Source organism: Mytilus californianus, unplaced genomic scaffold, assembly GCF_021869535.1.
Source record: "Mytilus californianus isolate M0D057914Y unplaced genomic scaffold, xbMytCali1.0.p SCAF_6, whole genome shotgun sequence".
Classification (NCBI taxonomy): Eukaryota; Metazoa; Mollusca; class Bivalvia; order Mytilida; family Mytilidae; genus Mytilus; species Mytilus californianus.
The window spans coordinates 108,770,064-108,792,294 of NW_026262712.1; the positions used below are offsets into that span (position 1 = coordinate 108,770,064).

Genomic DNA, 22,231 nt, shown 5'->3' on the forward strand with positions numbered 1-22,231 from the left:
AAAAAGGTGTTGCTCAAAGACTTCCAGCAAATAAATACATGTAAGTCAAGAGGTACATTGAAAATGAAAAGGAAAGAAGGGATAGTCCAGGGAATTAAATATAAATAGCACCTTAAATAACAAAAGAAATGTTGTTTTTTAAAACATTTCAAAGTACCAGCCCTTATAAGAAACATGCAAAATGTTATTCATGGGTGAAAAGTCTACAAATGAATTCTTTTGATGTCTTGTTTTACAGTTTAGGATATACCTGATGTTATAAGATGTTGAAATTCATTTATATTTTTTTGCATAGAACCTTACCAGGTGAGATATAAATTCTATAGAATGCATTATAAGACTTATGTTGAGGGAGTTAACTCCAATAATATGCTATAGAATCTGTTGTATGCCAATTATCTGTCCTGGTAAGGCAGTGATTGGAAAATATCACCTCAAGGCTTTCCTCTACACCTATATTGCAACTGATTGACAAAAATAAACAATTTTTACTTGGATGGAGAGTTGTCTCATTGGCACTCATACCACATCTTCTTATATCTATCTATTTGTAGCCTTTCATGAAGTGTATCACCCTATACCGTTATTTATCAACTTACATGTATTTAATATTATATAAATTCAATTGCTAATACTCTTTGTTTCCATATACAATGTATATGTGTTAATAGATCTATATGTATATGTCTAGCGTTTATTGTGAAATTTTGGTAGCATTGCTACTAGCAATTCTGTAATATTGGTTAGAAACCAATAAAATATTCTTTTAGGTTGATTGATGTGTAAGATAGGATTAATTTAGGACAGAATAAATGGCTTATAATTGGTACCTAAATATAAACATTGTTATTTTTTTATAAGTTTTTATTGCTTGAACACAAATTAAATAAGATTTGGAAGTCACAAAAGATCCATAGGAACATAGCAAAATTTTATGTCAGAAATTTACTTTTTTCTGCTTATAATCAGTGTTATTGAACAAATTAAAAAATAAAACATTTGTAAAAAAATATGGGAAATTAATAATTCCAGGGTTGGCAAAAACCCGGGTTTTTCAGAGTCTTGCCTAGTCCAGTGGGAAATACTGGGAAAAACCCAGGTTTTACCAGGTAATACTGGGTAATATGAAAAATCTTAAAGAGGATTTAGTTCTAAATTACAAATGCAATGCATAAAACAAAAATATGTAAGACATTATACTTTAATTTATTTGTTTGAGACTCTTATTATAAAGTGTATAAATTTGAGAAAGTATTGGTCCGTTATGATTAATAGATAATCCTAAACATTTATTAAATTGCCAGAACTGTCTATATTGGACAAACTGTTAACATGAATCCAAAGTATTCAATTTGTTTTTTTTACAACTAATATTTAGAGTAAACAATGTATTATATTATGTATATGTAAGGAAAATGGACTGTTTTGTTCTCTACAAGTTTGGGTGACAATGTCCCCTAAGAGTGTTTATTTAGCAATATGATTGTATACCAATTTATCGGTGCTTTGCTTTTGCAGCATTTCATTTGCGCCAAAATAATCTTTCATTTGTGCCACAAACCATATTTCATTTGCGCCAAAATAAAACATTTTATTTGCGCCAATAATACAGGTAAATAGTATAAAAAAATAGTTTTATTCAAAAGAGACTTTTGATATTAACTTCAAAACACAGATTTTGATTGCATTATAAAACATATTCCTCCAAAATTAGTCATCGTAACCATAATGAAAGCACTATACACGTTCTTAAGAAGAGACTTTTCACAATAATGTTAAAACCCAGTTCTGTTATAATTTAACTAGATCATAAAACCTAAATGAAAGCACTATACACTGGAGTAAAACCAAAAGTTTGTTCTGACACAAGACTTGTAAGCAAAGGCTCAGATGTACTCATGTACACTTGATAACCTATATATGTGTCATAAAAAGACTTATTTCCTCTATATAAAAATAAGGAGATGTGGTATGACAACTATCCACCAAAGTTTAAATGAATTATGAAGTGGATGACAGCAAGTACAGGCAACCATACGGTCTTCAACAATGAGAAAACCCATAGCGTATAGTCGGCTCTAGAGTCTAGACGGCCCTGACATGAAAAATATGAAACAATCCAATTCTGAGAAGACTAACGGCCTGTTTGTCTTAAAATTGACAATGTCCATCTTGACACCTCAAACATGTGAACACTATATAATTTTAAACCTAAGTGACTCAGTTTTATATTAAAAAATTAATTAGAACTTACTTAGACTCTTAAAAAAACTTTTTTATTCACGATGTAGCAATGAATATTATAAACTTTTCCGTTAAATGATACCTGTAAAATGACGCAAATGTAGTTTTTATCTTTTGGCACAAATGAAATATAACCTTGTGGGGCAAATGAAAGATTGGATTTTGTAAAAATTGGCGCAAATGCAATGCACCCCAATTTATTACATTATACAATTCACTATTACACCACACTAAAATGCATTTTTTCAAACCTTGGCATCCAAAAATAAGCAAAACTTAAATGTATTCTGACTTTTTCATGTATATAGAATTAATAGTGACAAGAAAGAAATAGATTTTATCCTCTGAAAATGACTCCATGTGTATCTGTATAAAATGTGTATATTTAGCAGTAATACTATGAAACTTAATCTTTCTTTATTATTCTGTGTAAAATTCAGCTTAAAAAATCATATTGCCCAGTATTATCCATTTCTATGAGTATTGCCCAGCCCGGGAAAGTTCATTTCCCTTGCTACCAAAATTTCACAACAAACATTAGACATATACATGTATTTTCATTCACTAAGAGTTAAATAATTTGTCAAGCTAAATTAATCAATTATTTTCATTCACTAAGAGTTAAATAATTTGTCAAGCTAAATTAATCAATTAATGATTGGCTTTTCAAGGAAAACTTTTAATTCAAATTGAATAAACTCCACAGAGAACAATAGCTGTCGTATTTATTCAATGGGACAGGTGAACTTGCAAAAAAATTAGATACCCTGGCAAAGCGGAACTCATTCTGGGGAAAGGTTTCGTTTCTTTCGTAATAAATTAAATGTAACTCCATAATTGTTATAAAGTTTTGCAAAGGAGAAGGTTCACAAAGGGTCCATATTGGCCCTAAAATTCTCAGAATGATTCTGTGATATTTTTAACTTAAGATATGAAAAAAATTGATGACAAAATATGTGAAAATATCTGACTAAAACAAATTCAACAAGCTCATACACATTAGAACTATTGTGAAGTCATTATGAGGTCACAATTGTGCCCTCTAATGAAGATAATTTTGATTAATTTTTGCCTGAATTTTAATAGTTTTTGCCAGTACCATAATCATTTTTTGTTGGGATATATATGTCTTATCGCTATTTTGTGTATTTTTCCTTTGATCATTTTTTGTGATAATTTTCCATATCATGCTACTCGCTTGAGATAGAAAATTATCGTCCAAAACTAAGGACACACTTGATGTTGTCAATGTAAACATCAACGATGTCATATGCAAAATAGCGATAAACAGAATATCTGGTCTTTCAAACTCAAGGATGTTTCTCTGCCACTTCTCATCTCGGGTCTGTCGCCTTTCGATGAGATTGTAGCTGAGAAACACCCTCTCGTTTGAAAAACCATTGATAATCTACATATAATATTAATTGCCATGACTGTACAAATTTCAAGACTATATACCTTAAGGATTGAAACTGACTGTTTCACACATGAAAAAGAGGGAAATTGATTGTTTGATATTACAATGAGATTGTGTTGACAGACTATAAGTAACATGCTTTGACTGGATCAAGATTTAAATGGCTTAATTGATGAGTAGAGTATATAATCAAGAATAAGATGCAGGTTAATGGAGATTTCTTTCTAAAAAATCAAATATAAATCAATACTTTATGCAATGTCGTGAGAAAACATTGATTCATAACAATATTACTGTTCAAGACAGGCTTGATTAATTTGACTCAATACAAAAACCCTTCTCTCTTTACTTTCTGTTAATTTCAGTTTAGTGATTTGTGTAGGCTTTTAATGAAGCATTAGGTAAAGTAATCAGAAATTTAATATTGTAAAAATGTATAAAGGGTCTGTCAGTTGTAGCAGATTGATTATGATAGGAAGGAGTAATTTATTTCAGTAATCATTTATAAGCAAAGCAAATATAAATCTGAAGAATAAATACAGGGAATAGTCAAATATTTACAGACCTTTTAATATACATGTTATACATGTATATATATAAATTGTTTGTTTTCATGGTTCATATTGGTCTATTCTTCATTTATTAGATACTTTAGTTTATTCAGACTACTTTTAGCAACAAATGGAGTAATTTTTGTATAAATTGTTACAAAACTTACATATTTACAAACTTGAAAGAAACGTTATCAGTATTGTATGTGAATTCCAATGTACATTTTCACATTATTTGAAAAAAAAATTATAATGAACTCTTAAAATTCTGTATACATTTAATTTAATTTGTTTTTCTAAGTAAATTAGTCCTAAAAATTCAAAGTTGAATAAAGAATTTGAAAAGTAATTAAACATAAATTGATGTTTGCATGACCTGTATTTTAATCAGTTGTTACTGATATTTATTCAATACCGCTTGGTCAGTGAATTCGTATATAGGGATCATTGCATCTGTTGGTGCCTACACATTTCGTATTTACAGCACCTCTTTTATCAGTATCAGGTCTGTTTGCCCTTGGTTCATTTGCCCACAGAATCTGTTCGACCTACTTTAAAAAAAATATATATATGGTAAAAATTAAAGAAAATATATATTTCTCAAAAAACGTGGATTAAACTATTTAAAAATAAATGGCTTGTTTTGTAGCATTGATTGGCTTCGTTGTTACAGTTGTTTTCATTTAGAATTACGTTTAATGACTGTTAATTGTAATTTAGAATGGTGATTAGTTATATTTATGATGTCTTTGATCTCATTGATTGTTGCATTAATTGTCTTTGGTGGATTAATAATGAAATTTTGTTTTAAATGAACTACATTGTAGTCAGCTTGAAATGAGTAAGAACAATGATGTATGAATTGTAAGACATGAAAGGGAATTTTTTTTCGTGATTTGGCTTCTTTGATCTCGAAGGGGATTATTTAGTAAATAGTGTTGTTACTAATGTAGAAATGAAGAGTGAATGACTGCGTGATTGTGTCTTTTTAGTATTTTATTTTTATAGCCCCGCAATAAAGTTTTCTGGGCCATATAGTTTTACCCTTATCAGTCATTCCATCATTCTGTCCTTCTGTCATTTGGCTATGAACAGTTATACAGACTTTCATTCTCAAATTTCCACTCCTAAAAATGGCTTCAAGCATTTTTTTGCAAGCGGAGCCATTGGTGTCGCTCTGGCACATCTAGTCTAGAATATTTTGTCAGTGCTCTTTATAATAGTGATGTTAGAACATCATGTAACGGGTGTGTGTTGCGAAGGACTAAGTTTGACTGTTCAAGTTGGATCTTGTAATAACTGTTTTAAAATGATTGTTTTGAAATTGTCAAAATGTATCAATAAAGATTCAATTGTTTTATATTATATACCTTGTATTCCTGTACTCTACAGTGCAAATCAAAGGAAAATAATGATATGGTAGCAGCAATACAACATTAATATTTGGCCAAATTTCCAAAAAATTTTAACATACTCATTTTTTTAAATTTATATACATTAAACAACATGTCAACGAAATAAAGTAAAATTCAGGGCAAATGAACCTGGGGCAAACATGTTTTAGGGTGAACGGACATAGGGCGAACAGGTACTAGGGTGAATGTGAATAAGGGCGAATGGACCCAGATTCTCCTTTTTCAGTGGCAGGATTGCCAGAATCTTTAGTACCTCTTATTATACCTGAGCTTCACAGAAGTGGGAGGAGTATACTGGTTTACCTCTGTCCATTTATCCATCCCAGGAAATTCTTCTCACATTTTTCTCAGGAACTACAAATCAGAGCTTTCTGAAATTTGGTAGCAAGATTCATGTAAGCATGTTTTACTGTGATGCATTTTCACATAATCATCACTCATCAGTTTCCTGCTAACTGAATTCTTATATATTCTAACAATAACCCATAATGGCCATGTATAAATTTTCATCTAATTTTCTCTGGAACTACAGATCAGAGCCTGAAATTCAGCATCAAGCTTCATGTGAAGTAACAGTGAGCCTGCTATAACATATGATGCAGTTTCACATCCATAGCTTATCAACTTCCAGTTCATTGAATACATAAAGTGGGGTATCATTAGTATTGCACACATTTCATCTCGTATTTTTGATACTTTATTTCAAGGAAAATTTCATAGAATCTGTCCTATTATAATGTCTATTTAAAGCTGGGACAATTATACTAATAGTTAGTATCATAGTCCCAGTTTAACATGTTTAAAGCAATATATTAGACTCCTACTCATAAATATGCTTCAATGACTTTAGATTAATATAATCAGTAAGGGATAATAAAAAATTGTAAAAACCATTTTTAGGCAGTAAAGCTGCCTTATGCGAGCACCCTAGATTTGTGTTCTACCCAATAAATGCTGAAATACGTGCCATTGTTATTATCTAGCTGGATATAATGTTATTTATAACTAATTAAATAGTTTTTTCATACTTTTAATTCTGGATTACAAAAATATGACCAGAAAAAACCTTAAATGATCGTCGAACCACCCAAAAGTTTTGAAGTTGCACATAGGAAGTAGAGCACATTAGGAATCCTTATGTAGTTTATTATCCCCTGTGCTTTTGGCTAAGATGTCGAAGAACAATTGTATGAAATATTTAATCGCCGAAAATCTTTAAAGACAAGTAGTTTAGATTTCCCAAATGGCAAAAGTCGTAGGAATATTGTTTGTCGTCAATACGTGTTACAACTACGTCAGTAGTCTATTAATAAGTTCCACTGTACATGCTGTTGGCGGCAATTTCAAATTAGAAGACGAAATTTTCGTATCTTTTCAATTTGGAGGCAGGGATTCAAATTAAAGGTGGTCCGAGGTCCGCGACCTTCCACTTTTGCAATCGGACTCTCGACTTGGTTACTAGCTACGCCCGACGGACCTTTCACTTGAAAGAAAATTAAAAATAACTTTGCAAACCTTTTTACCAAAGTCTCTAAATAAACGATCTCAAAACGTATTTTCATCTTTATTATTCATGACAGCGATGTTCATTTTGTTCAACCGCTAGCTTTATACAGATAATCGCCTACAAGTAATGTGTAAATTCGAGTAAAATCGTATCTGACTGACAAAAACAACATTGAAAAACAATGGATGCCGTGTAGACAATTACAATATCGGGTCCGATTCCGGAAGCGGATAAGGGTAATTCCGGGTTTTGGAGATCAACTACAAAAAAAAATTTCAGGCAGGTGACAAAATACATCTATGCATGGTAAATAAATATAAACACTAGAAATGGAAACCAAAAGATATATGTAAAAGAAAGAAAAAGCAAAAAATATTTGATACAGAAACTCAAAATTACTTTTTGACAAATTTTAATGTCAAAATCCAATACAATGTGACAGCTGGGAACAGTATATCTAACAATATATATGTTCCTGGTGACAGTATAAATCTTCTTTATCAGTGATAAATGTTGATAATGCATGTAAGATGCTTTTAAAGTGTAAACACATTACTGCAATTTTTTTCTCAATTTTGAAGGGTCAGTTAACATAGCTGGAAGTTTCTTACTTTGTTTTCGCAAATAGTGCAACTAGATTTTATGATACCTGAATGTAAGCAAATCATATGATATAAATGTGGAATCCTTTGGGTCACTCTACCCCCTCCTGTTTGATAACTTTGAAACGGATGAGATCCCCACCCCTAAACCATATATATTCATGTATGGGACTATATAACTAATCAAATGAAATATAGGGGGAAGTCCCTAGGGTTACCCCACCCCTCCTATTTGAGAACTTGGAAACAGTCGAGATCCCCACCCCTAAACCATATGTATTCATGTATGGGACAATATAACTAATCAAATGAAATACAGGAGAGTCCCTGGGGTCACCCCAACCCTCCTGTTTGGGAACTTTGAAATGGTCGAGATCCCCACCCCTAAACCAAATATATTCATGTATGGGACAATATAATAAATCAAATGAAATATAGAGGGAGTCCCTGCGGTCACCCCACCCCTCCTGTTTGAGAATTTGGAAACGGTCAAGATCCCAAGACAAGACAAGACAATTTATTTAAACTTAAGCACACGTATGGTGCTACAAGAGGATAACAATTATACATTAACAATTACATATATACTTATACATTTACAAGCAAGACACACAATAAATAAATAAGTGATATCATACAATAAAATTGAAATAAACCATAGTTGGTTGATTTGTTTGCAAAATTCTTAATTGCAACGTGGATATGAAGTTATTGTAACATGCTTTGTATTATGAAAATATTTTTTCAATATGTCTTAGAAACATGCACACTTTTGTTAGCAGTGGCACGTTACAGTGTGATAATAGACCAGTATTTTTCAATTGGGAAGGATTTTGTGTGTAATATGTAGGTATATATCTTTCTCTTAAAGACATAATTTGTTCATTGGAGCATACAAAAAAATAATGATCCCATAAACCATACATATTCATGTATGTGACAATATAACAAATGAAATGAAATATAGGGGGAGTCCTTGGGGGTCACCCCACCCCTCCTGTTTGAGAACTTGGAAACGGTCGAGATCCAACCCCTTATCCATATATATTCATGTATGGGACAACATAACAAATTATATGAAATATAGGTTGAGTGCTTGGGGCCACTCTACCCCTTCCTGTTTGAGAATTTGAAAACGGTCGAGATCCCCACCCTAAACCATATATATTCATGTATGGGACAATATAACAAAACAAATGAAATATAGGGGCAGCTCCTATGGTCACTGTAAACCATCCTGTTTGAGAACTTGGAAGCGGTCGAGACCCTCACCCCGAAACCATATATACTCATGTATGGGACTATATAACAAATCAAATGAAATATAGGGGAGTCCCTGCAGTCACCCCACCCCTCCTGTTTGAGAACTTGGAAACAGTCGAGATCCCGACCTCTAAATTAAACCATATATATTCATGTATGGGACAGCAGAACTTATCAAATGAAATATAGGGAGAGTCCTAAGGTTCACCCTACCCCCTCCTGTTTGATAACTTGGAAACAGATGAGATCCCCACCCCTAAACCATATATACTCATGTATTTGGCAATATAACAAATCAAATGAAATATAGGGGAAGTCACCGGGGTCACCCCACCCCCTCCAGTTTGAAAACTTGATAACGGTCGAGATCCCCACCCCTAAACCATATATATATTCATGTATGGGACAACATAAAAAATCAAATGAAATATAGGGTTAGTCCCTAAGGTCACCCCATCCCCTCTTGTGTGTGTTTTAAGAACTTGTAAAAGTTTGAGATACCAACTCCTAAACCATATTCATTCCTGTTCGTCATTTCAAACAGATTTGAATGACATACAAGGTCAATCTCATAGGCATCACATATGCATATCACTTTACTAGACCTAATCAATGTGTACTAGACTTTGCCCAATGTCAGGCGACCATGGGAATGAATAATTATGGCAGCTTTGTTTGGGAGACTTCGTAACAGCATTCTGTTACAATTATTTCTTGTTTATTATAAAATTTTATTGATGCAAAAAATGAGTAGGTTTAAAGAATTTACCTTAATTATATTTTGAATAATTTCTGGTTCTATAAAAAATTTCATTTTAATATGGCTCATTTTAAAGAAAACATATCTTTCAAGCCCAAGAGTGTTTGACCAACTTTATTATAATCACCTGTCATTTTATTCCAAACTTAGACATCATGGACTTGGGGTGAAGGCGGGGGTCATTTACATTTATTATGGGCAGGTCAGTCAGACCTCACCTTTGATCCCCGTAGTAGTAAACATTTGTCTGATTTGTGTCTCATAACTTTTGCACTGTAGAACACAAACTCAGTTTTCTTTCCAGGGAAGCAAGTCCATGCATACTATTACAAGCTCGTACTAAGTCAACTTGAACTACTAACAGTCAACTAATACCAACGTTAACTATCAACTAGAACAACTGCAATCATTTCGAACTTGTACCACTGCAGACACATGACCATTAAAAATATACTTGATATATGCGTTGCTTTTGAAAACCTTGATAAAATATGAATTATTTGCCTTAATAATTAATTCATTAAATGAACATAAATGCACAATATATGAATGTTTAATGTTTGTTCTTTTAAATCTTAAAAAAAATGAAGCAACATAGCCACAGTTTTCATAATTATGTTTGCCTTGGTTTTTGGTTAACTGCCTACAGCGCTTACAGTGCTTTGATTGTTTACTGGAACCTTTTAGCCTTTGTTTTAGTTTAAGTATCCTTGTCTTAGGGAATTCTTTCTCATTAATGTAAATCCCACACTACCTCTTATTCAGAGGCTAATACTTTTAAATATAAAAATGAGAATGGAAACGGGGAATATGTCAAAGAGACAACAGCCTTTGTTTTAGTTTAAGTATCCTTGTCTTAGGGAATTCTTTCTCATTAATGTAAATCCCACACTACCTCTTATTCAGAGGCTAATTCTTTAAATATAAAAATGAGAATGGAAACGGGGAATATGTCAAAGAGACAACAACCCGACCAAAGAGTAGAAAACAGCCCAAGGCCACCAATGGGTCTTCAACACAGCAAGAAAATCCCACACCAGGAGGCGTCCTTCAGCTGGCCCCTAAACAATAATGTATACTAGTTCAGCGAAAAGTGACATCACACTAAACTCTGTAACATATAAATGAACAAAAATTATAAAAAACATACAAGACTAACAAAGGCCAGAAGTTCCTGTCTTGGGACAGGCGCTAAAATGCGACGGGGTTAAATTGTTTTGTGAGATCTCATCCCTCCCCCAATACCTCTAGCCAATGTGGAATAAACAAACACACAGCAATACGCACAGTAAAACTCAGTTTAAAAGAAGTCCAAGTCCGATACTAGAATAGGTAACATATAAGAAACTAAGCAAAATGACAATGATCAACATAAATTAACAAAAGACTACTAGCAGTTACTGACATGCCAGCTCCAGACCTTAATTAAACTAATTGAAAGGTTATGTCTTCATCATATGTTTGCTTTCAGGTGGGCCTGGTTCCAAAAAGGGAAAAATGGTGTACAACATAGCTCAAGTGTTTGGCTTTAACACTCTTAATGTGGAAAATATAATATTGGAAGAACTTGCAAAGAAGCTGGAAGAACCTGATCCATCTCGTCTAACAGCACAAGTTCAACAACTTATTAAAGTAAGTTACAACTTCTTGATACAAAAAATTTCACCATGAGCTCTGCTGATTTATTGATATAATTTTTAATTGCTGATTATGTTTATCATGTTAATTGGCTGATAGGATTGAACTCACCTTCTTTAATTGTTGAGTAATATGATGTTCATATTTGAAACTTGAAGTACAATGTACCTAAGAAACAAAAAAAATTATGTTCATTTGTATGTAAGTTACACAAACTGGCTTTCATATATTTTATGACAATACATGTAGTATGTTTACTATATTACATGCATGATATATCATGTATATATATATATTCATTGTTTTCTGTTTGGTAATAAATTAATAATAAGATCTATTTTGTTACATCTTGTGATCTGTTTATTTGGCAATCGACAATGGCAGTCAGCAGGGTTTAACAACATCAGTTGTTTGACCTGCGAGTCAAATGCGTTTTGTTAAAATATACTTTTTCACTCATTTGGTCTTTTGGAATATGTTGTTTGTGCTGTATTTAGACCCCTCTACCAAGAAATTTGTTTTGCATGCACACGTACAAAAATTGTGGTTTTTATCCAACGCAATCATAGGTTTGAACGATGTTTTCAATTTAGACTTGTTCATGTATATATATATATATATATATATATATATATATATATATATATATTTGTAAACTAAATTATGTGCACTAAAAATATTTCCAGCAAACATGTTTTGTTAGAAGATACATGTTGTATTGTATATATTTCATGGTGTTAATCTGTCATGTCTTGTAGGCACAACCAGAACTTCTCAGACTAGATGTTGTTTTGAAGTGGGTTGCCAAAGCTTTGAGTGAAATGAACAAAGACCAGACCATATTGGTGGACTGGATGCCCAATTTGAAATATATGCAGATGGTTTCTACATTCGTAAAAGACTGCCATCATGAATTTAGATTTTTTGAGGACAAGGTAAACATTTTGGATGAAAAAGCCACATGAAAATCTTGGGTTTCACTGGCATAATTCATATTACTGTTTACACAAAAATCAAATTAAGATACTAAAGCTTGTTTAAAGCATTCGTCATATTTTAAAACTTCAAGTAATTTTTCTACCTTGTTTAGATAATGTCTGTTTATACAGTAGAAATACTGTTATAGTTAAACAATAATCCTAAGTAAACAAATTCATTACATACTTGTATTATTAACTTCAAGCGGTCAGGCAGAGCAAATTATGTAGCATTAAAATAACACAAGAACAGCCCTCATCATTTACACATTGAAAATGAGATTACTACATATTTTCCTTTATACTATGCATAATGTAGTGATCCAAGGAAATATATATCGGATGATCAGTTTTCTTAGATGTCCTCTACTAATTACTTAGAAACATTACTAGATAATTATAGAAAAACTGTAGATCAATAAATTGTGAAGTAAAAACATACAAGATGAAATATAAAAATAAGAATACTTAAGGTGGTTCTGGTCTTTTAAAAAGAGTGAAGGTGGTTTGTATATATTTTGACTGGAAACCTGGAAGCTTGAAATAAAAATGAATTTGTTTGCATAAATTTAAAAAGTGTTTCAACAATCAAACATCTGTGTAATGTACATTGAAATTGATCAGGGAAGAAGAAAAGTGACAGACTGACACATCTTCAATTTTGAGCAAAGAAATACTGTTGAGGTTCAAGAAAAAAAGAGGTTTGGAAAAAAAATGTCATAAAACACAAATAATCTTTCTCAAACATACCACAGACACTAGTGGGAATATGATAAGATTACTGAAGATGCTTGGGCCCTCTATAGGATAAGCATTTCCTGTGTTCATGCTTACGCCTGTTCAGGTACTCATGTTGGATAATGAAGTAAGGAAAGAAAGACCAGTTGTGATTGTGACAAAGAAGATAAAAATGTACCATTTTTATGCCCCCCCCGCAGCGGATGGAACATTAAGCGTTGACATTGTCCATCTGTATGTCTGTCCGTACGAACATACGTACATCCCGAAATTGGTTCCTGTTCTCTTACTTTAGTTTGCCTCAACCAAATGTTATGAAACTTATTCACAATGCTTATTACCACAAAACACAGATCAAATTTGAATTTGGGTGGTGTTACTTTTACAGTTCTAGAGTTGTGTCCCTTTACAAATGGCATATTGCTGAATTTTTGTTTCCGTTCTCTAACTTAAGTTTGCCTCAACCAAATGTTATGAAACTTATACATTATGCTTATTTCCACAAAATAAGTTACCACAAAACTAAGATCAAGATCAGATTTGGGTGGTGTCACTTTTACCGTTCTTGAGTTATGTCCCTTTATAACATTATATGCAAGCGGGGGCATCATCTGTGTCCCATGGATACATTCTCCATTTATTTCATCCTCATTTGAAAGATTGCTTTGTCAGTTGACTTGCATACATTGACAGTTAACACACATATTCAATTCAATCATGTCCATGCAATTTGGAATGTGTCAACTAGTTACTTTGTATCAGAAACACAATAAAACCTCATACATGTATTAATTCCAGAAATGATCTGAAGTTAGAAAAGTTGTTTTCAATTATTTTTGTATTAGAGCCCCCATATGCACTCACCATCACAAGAGGGAGAAAAAGATATATGTAAAAGTAATTGTCAGTTTTGAAATCTACTTTGTTTAAATTTTGAATTTGTTCAATTAATTTCAGTATCCTGTATCATTTGCCTTCTACATGTTAATATCCCAAGAAAAGTTTGTAAAGAAAGCTGTAGCTGAATGTGCAAAACATCCTACAGCAACCCCAAAAGGCAAGGAAGGAGCTGCTCAAACAGATGAAGCTGATGTCACTAGAACTTCTGTAAGATTGATATAAAAATAAAGAGATGTGGTATGATTGCCAATGAGACAACTATTCACTAAAGTTCAAATGAAGTGGATGTAAGCAATTATAGGCAACTGTATGACCTTCAACAATCAGCTATAAAAGGCCCCAACATGAAATATATGAAACAATTCAATTGAGGAAAAACTAAAAATACAAAACAATTTACGAAAAACAAATATAACAGACATGAACCAACTACACCCACTGAACTATGTGACAGACTTGGGACAGGCACATATTTATATCCTTAAAGTGATTTAAAACTTGGTTCTTAGTTTGACAAGCAGATGGTTAAAAAAACAATTACATACTAAATTAAAGTTCACAAACAAATTTCCCCCTATAAGTTCTAACAATTGTAGTTTTCAAAAAACTCTAATCCTTCATGAAATAAAGTCCAATTTTCAACTTGCCAAATGTTGAGTTTTCAACCACTTGGTATCTGTTGCCTTCCTTTGGCTTTAACTTTTGTCTCCTTTCTGAAATTTTTTTTCTCAAAAGCCCTTGGTTAGGTTCTTTATATTTCGACTTGTTCAATATACCATAGGCAATTCATTACAGGTAGACTGTATAGAAGCCTTTTCTTAAATTCCTAGCCCATATGTAAACTTGGATATGTATGGATCTATGATCATGATTATTGTTCATTTCAAATCTTAGACATTTTCACATACTGTCTATTCATTTATTTTCATGGTACCAATTTTTCATGGATTAAGGAAAAAATAGTATTTTTATGGATATTTGATTTCGTGGTTTAACAAAAGTCTGCATACAAAGGGATAGAAAATTTGCACTTCATTGAACATTTAAATATGTGGTTCAATTGAACCCACAAAATCCATGAAAATTAGTATCCCACAAAAAAATAAAGAATCAACAGTCTGTGGTTAAATTTTGAGGTATGAATAGACCATGAGAAACCCTTTATGAGGCCTAAATTAATATATTGTTTGTTTCCCCAATCCCGACCCTGCCAAGCCAGGTGTGGGTAGGTAGGTAGGGAAATAATATTATTTTTCCAAAAAACTTGAACATTATCGGACGATCTGGCAAGCCTGAAAATCCAAAATGATTAAAATAATATTTGACTTAGTTTTGACAATAAAATTTTACGAGTAGCACCATTTTTGCAGGGTCGGTCGGGATTGGGGAAACAAACAATATTTTATTTTAGGCCTGATGCTGCTTCCTGAGTTTAAAAACCATTATTTTCACACAAAATGTTCTCTTGAAATTCAGTTCTTTGAAACCTTTTTAATAACTCCATAGTTATATATTTCGGTCCACTACTCTTCAAATCAGCAAAACATGTTTAATCTCTGTCCAATATAACTGCACAGAAACTTTTTGCTTACGTTTTTATGATTGAGATATTGACCCAATGAATAGAAAATTAGCACTTCTCCATAAATGTTATTGATGGTATTGAAAGAACCCTAATCTCTGAATGATATAAATCTGATTGGTCTGATCTGTTTCAGTTTAAACTAATCTCTCAATGATATAAATTTGATTGGTGTAATCTGTTTCAGTTGTATGTATTTTGTTTTGTCAATCTGTGTTGTTTTATTTATGTATATATTAAAACATCATAATTGTACATTATAACGTGTCCCTTTCCATATTGGCCCTGTTATCATCCCCAGACTACAATATCATTCCAAAGTGGTCATTTGTTCTTGGCAGAATATGACCAATGGATTTCTGTGGTTATTACATCTGCATTACCCAGTGTTAATTTTATCAATTATGTGATAACTTATTTTTAAACTAGAATTTCAACTTGAACTGATCTGTTGATGGTGTTCTTATGTTACAAATGTCAGCTCAATTTTTTTCTTTTAAATGAATGGACAGAAATAAAAAAAAAAATATCTTGTCCTTATATCTGGTAAACTTAATAACTAGGAACATATATCAAGAAATTTTTGTAAAGAAATAATGCACTGTATTCTAACATTTCAGAAAAGAGCAACATTATTTACAAATGCAGTAAAACCATTTATTGATCTGTTTTCCAAAACTGGCAGACTAGCAACATTAGATATGAGTACTGGAAATGCAGATGAGTTATGGGAAAAAGTAGTGGAATTTTTCTCTGAATTGAATATAAGTTTTACTAGAAAAATTGACAATGTCATCTTATTCACATTTAGTAAGTAGTTTTTTTCATGTTTGTAGATATTTTATAGATTGATAAAATTTGATATTAAAGTACAAAGGATAATATTGAAAAATTCTTTTATGTCCAGATTTAGGAAAGCTTTCAAACAGAAATTTGACTCTAGTTCATTCATCCTGCAATTAGCATCTATTATGTAGCTAACACTATAATTGTTATTAAGATCAAAACCATCAACAAAGTTTATAGAAGATGACCATACAACATTTGTAAGGAGTAAATTAAAGATTACATACAACAGGCCCTGAGAAGCATTCCCCTCTAAAGAGGCACAAGGCAATACAAGTTGCTATCAAAAACATTCAGAGGCAAGGCAATACAATGACATGGTTAATTCATTATTAAATCATTAAACCCGAGTGATATATTATGCTAATAAAAGTTTTTGTCTAGCCTCAATGAAGTTGCAGAAGTGAGAATAGGGTATGCCGTTTCTTGCAGCTGTGTCAACGATGTATTAGTTTGTGATTTGGTCAGATTAAGGAGAACCACTAGGGGCGTGTTTTATTGGTCTCTTCTGCACATCTCCAGAATGTCTTCTGGTGAAGAGTCCATTAAAATGAATCGGGGCCTCTTCTGGAGATATTATACGGAGGATCAACAAAACAAAAATTCAATTTGCCGTCGAATATAGCAGATTTTTGTTATGTTGGATGACATAAATGAAGTTTACGATGATTTTATAGAAAATTAAGATACGTCCGGTAGACATGCCTCTGTAAAAGTGAGCTCTGTTCGTGACATTTTTCTTTGTTCTTTCCTCTAACTCAATTTTGCTAGACAAATCTGGCTTAAACCCCCACTATTTGATTTTTAATTTTTAATTCGTCAATGTTTGTCTCGAATATGATCAAAAAGGACATCTTGTCTATCCATTTTTTTTAAAGTAACCAAACTGGATTCTTTTTGTATAAAGCAAAGATATCGGAAAGTTCTCAAATCATTTTTCTCTGGTGGTCCTTGAAGAAAATCTTCTGGTCCTAACTATTATTTCTATTGCAAAATTTCGATGGTCAAAACCTTCGGACTACCACTTTTCAAAAATTTTCATTGTATATGTATCAATATGCAAGTATACAATGTATACCAGACCAGACATTTAATTCTCAGACTGTTTTTTTTTCTTTTTTTTTTTTAATAAATCCGTCGGTTGTGTACTGATTGATACTTCAGTCTGGGAGAACAAGATTTATTTTAGTACTAGTTGTTATTAGCTTTGAACAAACTTCCAGTAATTGCAAATACTCTTATTTCGTTGCTTTGTGCATCTGTTGTCTTAATGTAAGTTTTTTTTTGTGTGTCTCGTACCGATCTTTTGAGTTAATCTAATTGCAATTGATTTGTGCAGGTAGTTCTTATATTGTACTGTTACACCACTGTCCCAGCTTCGGGAAGGATTGAGCGCTCACAACAATGTTCTTGTACTGTTACACCACTGTCCCAGGTTAGGGGGCGGGTTGGGCCGGATTCCGTTAACATGTTTAACGCCGCCACATTCTGTATGTATGTGCCTGTCCCAAGTCAGGAGCCTGTAATTTAGTGGTTGTCGTTTGTTGCTGTGTTACATATTTGTTTTTCGTTCATTTTTTTGTACATTAATTAGACCGTTAGTTTTCTCGTTTGGATTGTTTTACATTTGTGATTTCGGGGCCTTTTATTGCTGACTATGCGGTATGGGCTTTGCTTATTGTTGAAAGCCGTACGGTGACCTATAACTGTTAATTGCTGTGTCATTTGGTCTCTTGTGGAGGGTTGTCTCATTGGCAATCTTCGTTTTTATATCAACCCTGCCATATTCTTTGTGTGCCTGTCCCAAGTCAGGAGCCTATAGTTAAGTGGTTGTCATTGGTTCATGTCTCGACTCATATTTGATATTTTGTTATGTATAATTAGGCCCGGTTAGTTTTTTCGTTTGAACTGTTTCTCACGCTTTTCACGTCAGGCCTTTTATAGACGACTTTTAATACAGTATCGGGTTTTGTCAATGTTCAAGGCTTTAATTACGGTTGCCTATAATTGCTTACATCCACTTCATTATACATATTTGAACTCCGGTGGATAGTTGCCTCATTAACAATCATACATCTCTTCGTTTTTATATTATATACCTGACTTTTAAACTCGTGTTTTCCTGAACCGAGTCCTGAACATGCATGCCATATTTGTCACTGGGCGTTAAAAATAAGCAACAAACAATCAATCAATTTAAACTTGTGTTAAGTAAGAAGAAAAACCATTTGATATTTATTCATTTATTGGGGTGGGGGACAGGAGGATTTCATATATGAATATGGTTGCCTGGTAAGAGCTGAAAAAATAGGCAAAATCAGCAACAGATTAAAAAAGTTAATAATGCCCTCTTCCCTTCCCCATCCTTCATCTATAAATTTTAACTGACCACCACGGAATAGCCCAACTTATAGTGTTGAAAGTAGCGTTAAACACCAATCAATCAAAATCCCTTCCCTAGAATATCAAATAGTCGTCTCTTAACTGTTATTGTCCGTGTAGTTCTTATATTTATCCAGCTTATCGTCCTACAGGGATGTCCTACTAAGACTGTCATACCATAAAAACTTTTATAACACAGCTCACATTCTAATATATCTGCATTCATAAAATTATTAATGTCATTTAGACTAAACGACGCCATGTTTGTTATGTGCCTCTGCCGTCTAAACTACCTATCAAAAAAGAAGAGGTGGAAGAGAGCCAGAAGATCTTCCCTATTCAAAAAAACATAAATGGACCTCTTCTGGCTCACTACCGAAGAACAAAAAAACACGCCCTAGTTGTAGGTTAATGATATTTGATATGCAGTTGTATTAGCATTGATACTTCTATATTCCATTGAAATAATTTATATGTCTCCCCTCAGTCATTTTCTATTGACTTTGAAACTTTTGCATAGTTTTACATGTAAATGTTATGATTAGGTCAGTTTAAGATGAACCACTAATGGTAAGTAAATGATATTTGCTATGCAGTAGTACAGTGTACTAGCATTGGCATTTCTCATTTCTACAGAGATTATTTGGCCCGCCCCCTTAGTCACGTGACTTTGAAACTGTTCCATAGTTTTACATGATAAAAGTTTGTAACTAGGGTCAGTTTAATGAACCACTTATGATAGGTCAATGATATTTGGGTTGCCGTTGTATAAGCATTGGCAGATCTCATTTCCTTGAAGATTAGTTGGCCCTTCCCCTCAGTCATGGTCTATTGACATTGAAACTTTTACATAGTTTACATGTTAAAATTTTGTGATTAGGTCAGTTTAAAGGGAACCAATGATAGTCAATGATATTTGGTACACAGTTGTATTAGCATTGGCATATCTTACATGGTAAATTATTGCTATTTTAATTTCAACATTTGTATTTTACTATCAAAATTAGAAACAGGGGAGACGTATCTTTGTGTCAACAGTTTATATTTACATTGTGTGTTCCAATTTAGGTATGCTTCTATTATTTAAAAGGTGGCATTTTCAAAAGAAAGATTTGGAAAAGTGTATATAAATCATTCCAAACTTGATAGGAGTGATGTTTGGGTCACATACTGTGAAAGTATTTTTAATCGTGGGTATTAATTTTCGTGGTTCGATCTAAAGCTACACGTTTGTGGGTTCTTAAATTCATTGATTTTAGAACGGTATTCTCAAAAAAATCTAGTGTAGAATTTGAAGCCACCAGAAACGAAGATTCTTGAAAATAATCATATGTTGTTTTATAATGATTGCAAAATAAGGTGTTCATTTTCACTTACTTGCTCGTCTTTTATTGCTGACAACATTCATCAAATTTTTGATCAAATAATTGCTTTTGGTAATTAGCTGGTTCATCTATGCTTACAAATTGTCTCGATTTAAGGAAATTACAAAGTTTACATTTTAATTGTTGCACATGTATTATCAAAAGTGATGACACTAATTAACCCGAGATGGAATGATCAACAGATTAACGATCATCAAAGGTGTTAATTTGACCATAAACATGTCACTTACATAAAAAAATGCTGCAAATGTCAATTGTAGAATTATTTCTTATGAAATAAAAAAGCCAGCCCAAACGATTTTTTTTTTCTTATGAGAATTAGGTAATTAAGAAACGAAAAGATAAAATGAACACTTCATCATCGCATATCATCATTGGAAGTGTCTAGACTTTCAACGTTAAAAACTAATTTTTCACCAGAATTAAAAGGTTAAATGTCGTACAGTTTTTTTTTTTTAAAGATTAAATGGATAAAATCCTGTCTGAAGTTGTATATATACTTCATAGTGCGTTTGCTGATAGTAGATATATTTTCTAAATTATATGCCTATCTCCATTGAGGTCTCCATGTAGTCAAATCTACATGGGGATCTTTCCATGTCTTGATTTGGACAACAGTTGTTATATTTCGCTGGACACTTAAATTCGGGGATAAAGCCATCCACGAAAACCACGAAAATTGGTACCCAACGAATAAAGGTACTTTCACAGTAATAAAAAAGTCAGTATATAAGTTGCTGTGTGATTGATATATACTGCACATCTTCTATTTTTCATTTGTATTTGCAGCTGAAGCAGACTGTGTAAAGCTTGAGATAGATAGATATAACATAGATAGAATCTGTATTAAAGATTTACCTATTGACCTCGGTCAGCCTGCAGTAAGTAGATAGATATAACATTGATAGAATCTGTATTAAAGATTTACCTATTGACCTCGGTCAGCCTGCAGTAAGTAGATAGATATAACATAGATACAATCTGTATTAAAGATTTACCTATTGACCTCGGTCAGCCTGCAGTAAGTAGATAGATATAACATAGATACAATCTGTATTAAAGACTTACCTATTGACCTCGGTCAGCCTGCAGTAAGTAGATAGATATAACATAGATACAATCTGTATTAAAGACTTACCTATTGACCTCGGTCAGCCTGCAGTAAGTAGATAGATATAACATAGATACAATCTGTATTAAAGACTTACCTATTGACCTCGGTCAGCCTGCAGTAAGTAGATAGATATAACATAGATACAATCTGTATTAAAGATTTACCTATTGACCTCAGTCAGCCTGCAGTAAGTAGATAGATATAACATAGATACAATCTGTATTAAAGACTTACCTATTGACCTCGGTCAGCCTGCAGTAAGTAGATAGATATAACATAGATAGAATCTGTATTAAAGATTTACCTATTGACCTCGGTCAGCCTGCAGTAAGTATTTTGCACAGTTTAAAGGAGCTTCACTTCTTTGCCATTATAGACAGGATTGGCTACTTAACATAAGTTCTATACGGGAAATAACAATTGTGAAAAACAATAGAGATAACAGAGATATAAAAATTAGATAAAATAAGATATTGAAAAGCGAATATGTCAATTTTTTATATGCAAAATATATATATATACCGGTTTATATAAAACATCTAGATATGAGTCAACGATCTTTCTTATTAGGGTGCTGGATCGTTATGAGAAACGATTTTGTACAAAGTAGATATATTATATATACACCTGTAAAAAGTGTTCAAAACAACACCAATATTGATAAAAAGGACTATCTGGAAACAATAAATGAGAGAATCTATAAATATTTCAGATAATAGAAATCCTTCATCAGTATGATCATGATGATGTATAATGAATCGTTTCAATCTATTCTGATTTAACTATTACAACCTTTACAGTTATATAATTAAAAACTGAACAATGCTTGTATAATTCTAAAATTTCAAAAATGATGTAGGTTAAGTATTTACAACAGAGACTGCATATATATTTTTTCATTTTGAAAAAA

At 32.4% G+C, this 22,231-nt stretch overlaps 1 protein-coding gene across 1 annotated transcript in view; it reads left to right on the forward strand.

The window, feature by feature from the left end:
- Nucleotides 1–22,231, forward strand: part of LOC127704281 (uncharacterized) — a 37,344-nt gene that overhangs the window by 5,872 nt on the left and 9,241 nt on the right. The window contains exons 2-6 of the mRNA XM_052208288.1: nucleotides 11,231–11,391; nucleotides 12,156–12,332; nucleotides 14,070–14,219; nucleotides 16,215–16,404; nucleotides 20,997–21,088. Coding sequence (XP_052064248.1) covers nucleotides 11,231–11,391; nucleotides 12,156–12,332; nucleotides 14,070–14,219; nucleotides 16,215–16,404; nucleotides 20,997–21,088 — 770 coding nt within the window. The remainder of the gene's footprint in view (nucleotides 1–11,230; nucleotides 11,392–12,155; nucleotides 12,333–14,069; nucleotides 14,220–16,214; nucleotides 16,405–20,996; nucleotides 21,089–22,231) is intronic.